General features: G+C 33.9%; 2 protein-coding genes and 1 long non-coding RNA gene across 4 annotated transcripts; 2 read left to right on the top strand and 1 right to left on the bottom strand.

Annotated features, from left to right (window-relative positions):
* The first annotated feature begins 293 nt into the window (after positions 1-293).
* On the top strand, positions 294-9,148 carry LOC101267790 (uncharacterized). Of its 2 annotated transcripts, none has more exons than XM_004252878.5 (13): positions 294-3,295; positions 3,705-4,116; positions 4,212-4,854; positions 5,190-5,230; positions 5,553-5,621; positions 6,511-6,611; positions 6,732-6,810; positions 6,994-7,092; positions 7,219-7,287; positions 7,409-7,458; positions 7,543-7,624; positions 7,925-8,019; positions 8,610-9,148. In XM_004252878.5, exons 1-13 carry the CDS (start codon positions 2,862-2,864, stop codon positions 8,734-8,736), a joined length of 2,301 nt encoding a protein of 766 aa, XP_004252926.1. In that variant the 5' UTR covers positions 294-2,861; the 3' UTR covers positions 8,737-9,148. The 2 variants fall into 2 exon arrangements, with proteins under 2 accessions (XP_004252926.1, XP_010314719.1); XM_010316417.4 differs by having other exon boundaries at positions 7,915-8,019.
* A 261-nt stretch (positions 9,149-9,409) lies between these two features.
* Positions 9,410-11,769, bottom strand: LOC101268083 (uncharacterized). Its single transcript, XM_004252879.5, has 4 exons — positions 11,635-11,769; positions 11,484-11,539; positions 9,764-9,830; positions 9,410-9,683 (listed from the first exon to the last, which is right to left on the bottom strand). Exons 1-4 carry the CDS (start codon positions 11,761-11,763, stop codon positions 9,603-9,605), a joined length of 333 nt encoding a protein of 110 aa, XP_004252927.1. The 5' UTR covers positions 11,764-11,769; the 3' UTR covers positions 9,410-9,602.
* On the top strand, positions 10,023-11,800 carry LOC138340539 (uncharacterized). The gene is made up of 2 exons (XR_011213092.1): positions 10,023-10,976; positions 11,606-11,800. It is a non-coding gene; the product is annotated as an uncharacterized lncRNA (long non-coding RNA).
* The last annotated feature ends 45 nt before the right edge of the window (positions 11,801-11,845 follow it).

Raw genomic sequence — 11,845 nt, 5'->3', positions numbered from 1 at the left:
ATCTTAATTTATTTAAATTTGTATTGTGTGAGATATATTTAATTTGTTTTAGCAGATATCCAATTTATTTATAACATGAGAATATCTTAATCATTCTATCATAATTTTTGTTAATATTTTCTAAATTAAATATAACCCGATAATATAATTTTTTAAAATATATTATGTCAGTATAGATAAAAAAAATTTATATGATCTTATCCAACCTTTGACATAAACTTTTATGAACTATGTTGAACTAACAAAAACTTTATCCATCTACTCAGCTTACCACTTCTATTATTTTCTTTTGTTTTTCTTTTTCCAATTTAATTAATAAAGAAAAGTCGTTATTATTATGCGATGATAGATTCAAAATTTCACGTGTGAATTTATTGAAATTCAATTATTATTATAAATGAAAGCGGTTGATAATAATTATTAAATGATAAAATTTAATTATTATCGTATATTAATTTAATTATAAAAATTTATAAATTTTTAAATTCTGAATAAAAATAATAAAACAATAACTTTGGAATTAGGTATAGTCTACGTAATCAAATTTAATTGTATCTACATATATAAAAGACAATTCTTGTTGGACTTAAGCTTTAATTACTTACATTTGCTAAGAGATATTTTTTGTGGTGTTATTGGTGTGGGGTGGGTGGGGTGGGGGTTCTATTTTCTTGTTTAGTTAAATATTTTTTATATTTTTTCTAAGAGAAATAACAATATTGCAATTTTTTAAAAAAAATATTGTGATTTTATGTGCTAATGGGCTAGTTTGTTTACAAATATTTGTTTGGATATATAGATTAAAATTTAAGAAGAGAATATGAACTTTAATGCTAAGTTAATCATATATTTTAGTTAAGTCCATAATAAATATAGTCCATTTTTATTAGTAATAAAAGTATATCATTTAGAGCAATATAGAAATAGACATTTTAAATATTAAATGAATTAATATTTTTAGTTGCAATGCTTTATCATATAAGAAACATGAATAAGGTGATTTAATTTGCATCTGATCGTTACTTACTTCACGAGTGAGGTATTTGATTATATATCAAAATGAAAAAATTACGTAATAGAAAATAGAACAAATATAAATCACTTATACCTATTATATTTGACTTATATTTAAATAAATTGATCAATATTTTGTTATCAAAACAATAAGAATAGTACATTTATAATAATCTCATAAAAAAGTCCATCTATCTAAAAACAATAAAATATTCATAATCTTATTATTATCTTACGATCATTAATAAATTATTTCGATAAATCCTCGATCCCAAAAAAAAAGTCAGAAAAAGGAAAATGAGGAGTGGAAGCATATGAAAGTGGAGGGGACATACATACTAGCCTTTATATAGATTATATTATTAAAAAATACTTTGGAACAAAAAATAGAATAAAATAAGCAAAGTAATGTATACTCTCTCCCTTTGAGAGTAGGATTATAATCATTTTGACAATTACCGTTTATTTTTACTTATTCATTTTTTATTTTATAACTCTAAAAAATAATAATTAATATGAGAGAATATCTTAAGATAAGTCGGAGTCCTGATATGAACAATTATTTTTATAATACTTAATTACAGATTTTGAGTTTAACTTGCGAATCTAAAAATATCTTTATAAGAGTACTTGACCTTCTAATGTGAATTCAAATTTAATAGTGTCTTGATCATCAGCGAATTTAGAAGCTTGGTTACAAAAATTAGTACCTTTTACTTACGTTTTATATATACACGAAAAATTTTATATCTTAAAAAAATAACTTTAAAGCTTCATTTTTACACATAATGAAAGAATTTACATCTATATAAACGTCTAAAATTTGTTTTACGTCACTCAAAAGCATTTCTTCTTTAAATTTTATAATGTTACATAAATTAAAACGTATTAATATTACATTAATTTAAAATCTCATAAATTTTAAAATCCTAAATCCAAACTCTTTTCTCTTTATAATATCAAACAGCGAACGAGAAAAAAACAACAAAACACACCCCAAAAAAGAGCAAATCCGCTATATCTACAGTACAAAGAAAGAGAGAGATGAAAAGGGTCATTTCTTGAGCTCAAAGGGTGTCCATTTTTGTGCATTTTTTCAGCTAAAAATGGACTAAAAAATTTGCAGATTTTGAGTGTTTTTATATATATATATATATATATATATATATACAAAGACATATATATATATAATGGTTTTTTCTTAGTGCAATTTGTCATAGATCCATATATAGAAAGTAAGAAGTTGAGAAAAAAAAAAGTTGGTTTTTTTTAGCACACTGATTTTGTAGATATTAATTTTCTTATGGCTATGTAGAAGCAGATAGTATATAGTGGGGGTGGGGTATCAAGATTATTGGTCATAAGAGAGAGAGAGAGTGAGAAATGGATTAAGAAAAAGGTGGATTCTTGAAGTAAAGGGTGCTCATTTATCTTCATTTTTTTGTTGTCCATTTAACAAAATTGTAACTTCTAAAATTTGCATATGTTGATGAATTAGTGATAGATCCATAGATAGAAGGTGTTAATAAAGTGGTAGAGTTGAAAAAGGTGGAATCTTGAGCTCAAAGGGGGAGGTAGCCATTTTCTTTTTTTCATTTGCAGATATTGATTTGTAGAGAGAGCTAGAGAGGATAGTGATAAGGTTTGCGTACACTTAACCCTCCCCGAACCTCGGGTTTGTTTTTGTTGTTGTTGTTAATTTGTAGAGAGACCTGAAAAAGGTGGAGTCTTGAACTCAATAGGGTAGTTAATTTCTTTATTTTTCAGCTAGAAATGCATTCCATAGTGGGGTTTCAGTGATAAAGTCAAACTGGTGAAGAGGGGTTTTGATCAATCTTGAAATTGAAATGGATAGTAGAAAAGCAGAATCAGCAGCACAAGGATCAACACCACCAGCTGAGGAGCTGCTTAAGAAGATTCAAGAATTGGAGGCAGGACATGCTCAATTGAAACATGAGATGTCTAAACTTATGATGTGTGATGATCATAGAACACAAAGACAAAGGTCACATTCTATATCACCACAGAGACCGCCTCGTATTCGAGCTGGTGGTGGATTTGATGGTGGTTCCGCTGCTGTGTGGAAAAGGGGGTCAATTTCCTTCCGACATTCGTCGCCATTGCAAAGAGAGAGTAGTAGTAAGGGTGAGGGAGATGGTATTGGTATTGGTGGAGGAGGTCCTGCTGCAGTGAAATTTACTGATAGACAGTATTTGAATATATTACAATCAATGGGACAAGCAGTTCATATACTTGATCTCAATGGTCAAATAATTTATTGGTCAGTAATTGAAATGTATATCCTATCTTTTTGCATTTCTGTTTTTCCTTTTGTTTGTTAGGACTTGTGTGAAAGAGATTGAGCTTGTGAGTTTGAGTTTATTTTTAAGTTGGCTAGTCCATGGTTGTGGTGATGAACACTGAGAGGTCATTTGGTAGCGGGTTAACAATTATGCACGTATCAGTTATACATGCATTAGTTATGTGAGTTTCTGTATTGCAAACCAAATGTAGTATTCCTTATCCAGAAATTAATACATGAATAAGTTTCCTCTTTACTAGCTACCAAATGACCCCTAAAAACTTTGTGCAGATAGGTAAGACCATTTTATTTGGCCTCAGTTTGACTTCAATTGGTGTTTGTTAAAATTGTTAATAATAGGAGTGTAATATGAGCCGTTGTTGCACAGGAATCGAACTGCTGAAAAACTATATGGTTATTCTGCTGCAGAAGCTCTTGGAAATGATCTCATTGAACTCTTGACAGATGTTCGGGATCATGATGCTGCGAACAACATTGTACACAGAGTGATAAGGGGTGAGAGTTGGACTGGACAGTTTCCAGTTAAGAATAAGCAAGGGGAAAGATTCCTAGTCGTTGCTACCGATACCCCTTTCTATGATGATGATGGTACTTTGCTTGGTGTTATTTGTATATCAAGTGATATGAGGCCTTTCCAAGAATCAGGGCTTATGTCTATGGGAGTAAAGCAGTTGGAAGCTGATACAAGATTTAGAGCCAGAACCCTTACTTCTTCTAAACTTGGACTTGATCCCCAGCAGCCCCTGCAAGCTGCCATTGCCTCCAAAATTTCTAATTTGGTTAGTACTGTCTATGTTTGGGTAGTTGTCTGGTTTTCTTTTGCTTTCTTTATGTTCTCTTACTGTCTTCTTTATGTTTTCTTACGTCATAATAGGCCTCAAAAGTGAGCAATAAGGTTAAGTCAAAAATAAAGACAGGAGAGAGCAGCATGTTTCGTGAAGGCGGAAGTGGAGATAGTCATTATTCTGACCATGCATTTTCTGATGCTGCTCTCTCAGATCACAGGGAGGATGCAAATTCAAGTGGAGCGAGTACGCCTAGGGGAGATGTTCACCCTTCTCCTTTTGGAGTATTCTCTAATCTTGTAAAAGTGGAGCATTCTGGGTATGAGAGTGAGGGAAAACAAGGCATTTCTAAGATTATCACCTCAAAGGCAGAGGCGTGGATGGCGAAGAAAAGCTTATCATGGCCGTGGAAAGGCAATGAGCGAGAAGCGTCAGAGTCAAGAACTACACGATCTGTGTGGCCTTGGTTAAACAATGACCAAGACAATGAGTTAAATCACATTAACAGTTCTAATACAGTTAAACCAGAAAATCAGGTTACTGAAACATACCGGACAACCACTAATGAAGCTCCAGGATCCTGGTCTTCATTTAATATTAACAGCACAAGCAGTGTTAGTAGCTATGGAAGCACCAGCAGTAGTGCTGTTAACAAGGTGGACATGGATACTGACTGCTTGGATTACGAAATCTTGTGGGAGGACTTGACTATCGGAGAACAGATTGGAGAAGGTACGCAGAATATCTTTTACAGGTGAAATTATAAAAAAACAAGTCTAGTTAGTTATTCCAATCTTGATCATAGAATCTTTCGGTAACCGAAAAGGATGTAATTTACTTTCATTTTCTATTTTTCAGACATTATATATGCTTATGTTGTGTATAATAATCAGAAGTTAGTAGTCAACTGCACTTGAACCTTTGTATATCTTTTCTGAAGCTAACACATGAATTCTGCAACGAATATCTGTACTAGCTCTATAGCTATGATAATCTTATTTATTTGACAGTTGTTATCACCTTTACTTTTTCATTTCTCACTTTTTCTTTTATCTGTGTTTCTCTAGGTTCTTGTGGAACTGTTTATCATGGGCTCTGGTATGGATCAGTAAGTTCTTTGCCTCTTCTGTTCATTAAACTTCTTGGAGACAGAATGTTCTGAAGTATTTATTCGTCAAGTATCATTAAGCATTTGTGAGTTATCATTTACTCTGGGAGCTTATGCTTATAGACTGTAACACAGTAAATAAAACTGCCTTCTCGGCCCTATCATAATTGTATGGATGATATCAAAGCGAAAATTTCTCTAAGCCAGTATTGGTGTTGTATATTATTTGAGGTTCCTCAACACCGTTTGTAATCAACACTTGAAATTTAGATCTACTTGAGCTGGTTTCTCCTTTGTACATAATGGCGTCTTTGCCATGCAGGATGTCGCTGTTAAAGTGTTCACCAAGCAAGAATATTCTGATGAAGTGATATATTCCTTCAAACAAGAGGTCAGTCTGTTTGTCATAAATCTGTCATGAAATGCTTTATCTTTTTTTTTTCCTAATTGAATGTTGTTTTTACTAAAGGACTTTAAACTATATGGTAGTCATAATGCTGGTCTTTCCTCATTTTTCATAGAAATTGCCCACAATATTGCTTTAGCCTTTAATGAGGTCTGTGAACCAAGGTCGAAAATTCACCAGCAATGTATGCTCTTCTACACTGGGACTTCTCTCAAAAATTGAACTTTCTAATGTAAGACATCCCAGTTAATGCAGGACCAATGTGAAGAGTAATCTGCAAATGATGAGAATTAAATGTGTCTAAAGCAAAATACTACCATTCTGTTTGTTAGGAACTATCACAATAGGTAACTTCATGTGACTATCTGACTTTCTACATTAATGAGTGGTAAAAATTATAAAAATGCTAATACTGAATCAACATCCTTCACCCCTGCCTTTATGCGCCCAATCACTTTTCAAGTCCTATGTACTTAAACAAGGAACAAGGATCGAGAACTTCTTGTCTTGGAATTCTTTTCTTGCTTGAGTCTTGGTTCTCTGGAAAATCATAATCCAGACATCCTTTGGTTTTGAAGCTATCTTTTGTTTTCTGTTAATTTGATCAACTTCTGCTTGGAGTCCCTCCGGTTACTCCCAAATAGGCAAATACTATCTGATTTTGTACAGGAGATCAATTTCCAAAGAAAATAGTTCTACAATGAAATGACTCATCAATAGTATGTCTTGGAAAATGTTTGTGCTTGATATTAGTACATGGAGACTTGAGCATAATGTTTTTTTTTGCTTTCTTATTCAGCTATAGTTACTAACATTATGCTAGGACCAGAAGCGTCTCTGACAGGCCTTGTGCTTTTTTTCTTTTTTTTTGAAGATCTCCCTTATGAAAAGACTTCGACATCCAAATATTCTTCTATTCATGGGTGCTGTTACTTCACCGCAACGCCTCTGCATAGTCACAGAATTCCTGCCACGGTTAATCCTTTTCCGTCTTCATGCTGAATAACCTGTTCAATTTGTTTTGCGCCTATTCCTTGTGACTATCAGTATTTTCGTGTGCGACTAATAAACCATTTCACCTTTTCCATATTACAGGGGAAGTTTGTTCAGGCTATTACAGAGGAATGCATCCAAATTAGAATGGAGACGACGAATCCACATGGCTTTAGACGTAGTAAGTTCTTAGGAGATCTGTTTACCTGTTATATTAACTATTACCAAGAATAACATCCACTATTTTTACTGGATCATCAATTCTTTCTATTAGTTATATAATAACTTTTATCTGAGATATTTGGAGTTATCAAGGTTACTCTTTTGCGCTACCTACCATGTTCCATTTCTCTGCTTCTTTCAGGCTCGTGGCATGAATTATCTTCATCATCTTACCCCTCCTATAGTTCATCGCGACTTGAAGTCTTCAAATCTTCTTGTGGACAAGAACTGGACTGTTAAGGTTTGGCTTCAGTTCATTTGACTGTCATTCTTCTCTGTATTATCAAGTCTTCTGAATGTCCAATTTTCTATTACTAAAGAGCTTTTAATATGTTGAAAAGAATTCTCACCATGCAAATATTGCTAGGTTGGGGACTTTGGTCTGTCACGTCTTAAATATGAAACATATCTAGCAACAAAGACGGGTAAAGGAACGGTATTCAGCTTGAACTCAGGATCTATCTTTCTTACTCTATTAGTATGAGCTATTCAAATTCAACTGTGGTGTTGGAACTTTTATGTGAGTATTTGAGTTTCTTACATTAATTTGCATGCAGCCTCAATGGATGGCTCCGGAAGTTCTTCGCAATGAACCTTCAGATGAGAAGTATGCCAACTATGAGATATATGCACTTAAATCAGATTTCTAAATATTTTAAAGATATTGATCCTTCTTTGAATGTGCCTTTAGGTCTGATGTATACAGTTTTGGAGTGATACTATGGGAACTCGCCGCGGAGAAAATCCCTTGGGATAACCTCAACACAATGCAGGTATTTTCTTCTAACTAAAATCTCACATGGACAACAGTCCATAAAATTCAGTTTTCTGGCTCAAGTTGGTGAAGAGCACCCCCCCCCCTTCTCGCCTCCTCCCTCCGACTCTCCTCAGTCCTCACGTATAAGAAAAGTAAGGAGATAATGGTCAAACACACTTGAAGTATCACATGTTTCGAGTTCTTACCTGAACTTCAGGTGTGTTATTGACCATCAATTCAAAAGTAAAAGATAATAGTGGATTATTTTTCATCATATAGTGGTAAAAAAAGAACAACTTCTTGGAGTTGATTGCAGGTGATTGGAGCTGTAGGATTCATGAATCAGCGGCTAGATATCCCAAAGGATGTTCATCCACAATTGGCGTCTATTATCGAGAGTTGTTGGCTCAGGTTTGCATCTTAATTCTTTTTGCCATCATAATTTGTTCTGTTGAAGCAAATAGCCTTAGGAGGAAGACATTGTCATGTCAAAAACACGTCATGAGTTATTCTTATTATCATTTGGAACTTCCAAGGCCTATTGCCTTTGAATTCATATTTGTTTCGAAGTTACGATGGACTTGTCTTCAGCAAACCAGACTAATGTGACCTCGAAATATTTTTAATAACTTCCTTAATAAATCTGAGAGAAATTAAAGTAGAAGTTAATGGACAATATGTGACCTGGACAAAATAATATCTTTAAGAGTGAAGCCTTTTTAGGAAAAGGATGTTGGAGTTCAGTGCATCTTTTTGACTAGTGACTAATAAAGTATCATCGGCTAACTTTGATTCCGTTGTTCCGCCTCCCAAGCAGACTGCAATTGCAAAGCATCTGCCCTGACAACCATTTTGCTTCGAATCACATTAGTTTTACACGTCTTTTGAACCGAACTGTATAAATGCAGCGACATGACTCCAACTTGCTTAGGATTGAGGCCTACTCGTCGTTATTCTGAAATGAGCTGATATGCAACTTTTTTATGTTTTGTCCAATACAGTGAGCCACAATCTCGTCCTTCATTCCAAGAGTTGGTGGAAAAACTTAAGGATCTACAGAGGCAGTACGTTATTCAGGCACAAGCAGCACGTAGCACTGCAGGAGATAGCTGCCAGAAGGAACACTAAGCACAACTAGTGGATGTATGTGGTTGAGTTTCATCTGATGATTGCTAACTGTTCAAGATTTTATGGCTGTCTCATGAAAGTTGGTCGGTCAGAGCTCACAAACAGCTTGTGTTGTCGGATCCTACGTTCAGAGGCTAAATGTTAGGTTTGCAGTTAATTCATTACAAAGAAATCTGATGAAGAAAACGAAGCTCCCTTTATTCGAGTCAAGTTGGTAATAGTCATTTACTGCCCTACGTGAGTCTTGACATGATTCTTGTTCGATGAATTCACAGTTTGCATTGGTTTGTTTATCTTGTATGAAGTGAATTCGTCTTCAAATCGTTGTGGGTTTTATAAGGTTACAACATTCAAATATTTGTATATTGAATGAGAAATTTGCATCCCAGGTGGTACGTTTCAAGTCTTATAAGTTATTTTCTTCTTGTACTGTTGCTCCTTTATATGCAATTTTGAATTTGAAGTTTAACTGGGGTTGACTCGCGTCCATGAAATAACTATTCCACGAGATACCTGTTATCTTTTATGAGCACATATATTCGATGACTCGGCCAGACCAACTTTGGCTAATGAAGATGGATAGAAATCATTTATGGGTCATTTGGTTTGATGACAAGTTATCTACGTATTAGTACTGCATAAATCATTTCGTAATCCAAAACTTGCTCATCAATCATGTCTAATTTTTCACTCTTATCAATTACCAATATAATTGAAAAAAAGTGTCAACAGATCAAAGTTACATATATAGCATGAACATTTAGTAGTCACTTTGCTAGAACATTTCAGAATCAATGAAAAAGATCCCCGACAGTTCATATAGCCGACCCCAATTTGTTTGAGACTGAGGCGTTGTAGTTACTGTACTAGTTGAGCAAATGCCTTACTGCAGCTACAGCATCACCTTTATGCTCTCTCAAAGTCCTTTCAGCAACCTTCTTGTCCACCTATTCCACAATCGTAACAACATAAGAGATTTATAATAAACCAACAGAAACAATGCGCGTAGATGTAAGAGGAAACCTACCTCTAGTTCGTTTGCAATTATATCAATATCAGCAGCATTAATCTTAACAGCAGCTAGTTCTTTCTCCCTGTAATAGACACAAAGTTGTCGATGTCATCTTACGTATAAAGGACTGTGAAACATCACAAGAAGCATAGGACATTATCAAAACAGGAAAAATACACTGAAAGAGGTTTAAGAGCTAAGTACACACATTGACAGGTAATATTGACGTTAATATGAATGTAAAATAGTGGTTGTTAGGTGTGGTTTTCTTTTTTCTTTTGCCAATCCAAGAGGCATGCACTATCGTTTTCCATTTCAATATCATATTTGAAATCAATGAACTCATATTCACTGTTTTGTTGATTTTCATGATTGAATAGCTCTTCATTTCCCTTCGATGCACGTAAACTAAGCATGTGAAGACATGCCAACCAATTCAATTATTTAATTTGGATACACTGAAAGTCCCTTGCACACATCAACTAAGTTCCATGTATCTGAAAACTTGTGGGCTTCAAACTCATTTCATAATCAGACAAGGTTACACAAATTGGAGTTTACAAGCAATGCTTCCCGAATTTCTGGTAATGATTTGAAAGCTAAAGAAATGCAACTCCACATTAGCAATCAATCAAAGCACTCATCAACTTTCTTGAAGCAACAAATTGAACTAATTGTTCAGTACGCACACCTTTCACATAAACAAACAAGAATCATGGATAAGATCAACAAAAGTGATTTATGAGTAACGACAATCATATACATATAATCAGACACTTTATTTCAAGAATCTCTTTTGTACAACAATATACCCTGTGTGATCCCACAATTGGGGCCTAGGGAGGTGGTGTGTACTTAGTCTTACCCTCTACTTTGTGGTAGAGAGATAGTTCCCGATAGACCCAAACAATTTTCTTTAGTATTTACGATTTATGGAAACAAGTCTGAAATGTCTTTGAAAAATTATAAAATGTATATTACTCTGTCATAATGTCTATGTACGTAATCTTATTTAAAAAATGAGGAAATAACATCTAAATTCATTTTTGAAGTTCCGATGATTTGACTTTCGTATTCTAAACCCTGTCACTCCTTCTGAGTGGCAGGGAGTATTTAAAAGTCAAATCCATCCATCAACTTTCCAACTACCAAGACTTGAAAAAACAAAAAGAAAAAAGACCAGAATTCAACTTCCTTCAATGCAACAAGTAAAGCGACATCCTAATTTGTAAGTGCATCAATTTCTTAATTCTTTTAGTAAGAATTACATGGTTTTACACAAGATTAAAAATAATATAAAAAACGAATTTGTATAGGCAACAACAACTACATGTTCAGGGGAGGGGAGGGTGTACGAAGACCTCTAAGGTATAGAAAACTGATTACGCTAGATCTTTAGCTCAAGAAATAACTATTCAACTCCCCAAATAGCAATATTATAGCTTCCTTGTCCTCGATTAAGTTCAACAGTAAAGAAGAACAGCAAACTCATCTAGCTTGAATATCAGCTTCCTTTATATGAAGTAATTACACCATAGACTAATTTTCGAAGCACCATTTTTACCTTTTTTATAAAACAAAATCACATTTTTAGAAGCTGCATATATAACAAAACTATTATAACTAATAAATTCTTATAGTTACAAAAATATTTGAAAGAAATAATCTATTTCCAACTAATCAATCAGTAATACCATCCAAAAACATTCAAATTCACAAGCAAAAGTTCACAAACCTCAGTCTCATAGCCTGAAGATCAGCTTCCTTAGATGCATAAATTGAAGCCATAGCCTAAAATACACAATTTTTCAGCATTAAACTACAAAAAAAAACTGAAGCAAATTCAAAATTGCATAGATTCATCTGAAATATGGATAAAACAGTACCGTTTGAACACGAGAGGAATCAAGCTGACGATCTTCGACATGGTCAGTGAGCTTATCTAGAGCTTTGCTTTGCTGCTGCAAGTCCTTTGAGTCTACCACCATCTCAAGCGCTTCGTCTCCGGCCTCCATTGTTGCTTTCTCTCTGAGCTCCGATTCCGATTCCGTTTCCGATTCAGTTTCAGAGAATTTTTACCAAATTGTGAAGAGTTAA

This window comes from Solanum lycopersicum, chromosome 12, assembly GCF_036512215.1.
Source record: "Solanum lycopersicum chromosome 12, SLM_r2.1".
Taxonomy (NCBI): domain Eukaryota; kingdom Viridiplantae; phylum Streptophyta; class Magnoliopsida; order Solanales; family Solanaceae; genus Solanum; species Solanum lycopersicum.
This window is presented reverse-complemented; position numbering and strand designations above follow the sequence as displayed.

What these genes read in the sequence shown, in the direction of transcription:
- LOC101267790 (XM_004252878.5), top strand. Translation starts at nt 2,862, where the DNA reads ATGGATAGTAGAAAAGCAGAATCAGCAGCACAAGGATCAACACCACCA. An exon ending in CCTCCAAAATTTCTAATTTG is followed by an intron (nt 4,117 to 4,211) that starts GTTAGTACTGTC and finishes ACGTCATAATAG; the next exon opens with GCCTCAAAAGTGAGCAATAA. An exon ending in GTCACAGAATTCCTGCCACG is followed by an intron (nt 6,612 to 6,731) that starts GTTAATCCTTTT and finishes TCCATATTACAG; the next exon opens with GGGAAGTTTGTTCAGGCTAT.
- LOC101268083 (XM_004252879.5), bottom strand. Translation starts at nt 11,763, where the DNA reads ATGGAGGCCGGAGACGAAGCGCTTGAGATGGTGGTAGACTCAAAGGAC. An exon ending in ATTCCTCTCGTGTTCAAACG is followed by an intron (nt 11,540 to 11,634) that starts GTACTGTTTTAT and finishes TGTGTATTTTAG; the next exon opens with GCTATGGCTTCAATTTATGC. An exon ending in TAATTGCAAACGAACTAGAG is followed by an intron (nt 9,684 to 9,763) that starts GTAGGTTTCCTC and finishes ATTGTGGAATAG; the next exon opens with GTGGACAAGAAGGTTGCTGA.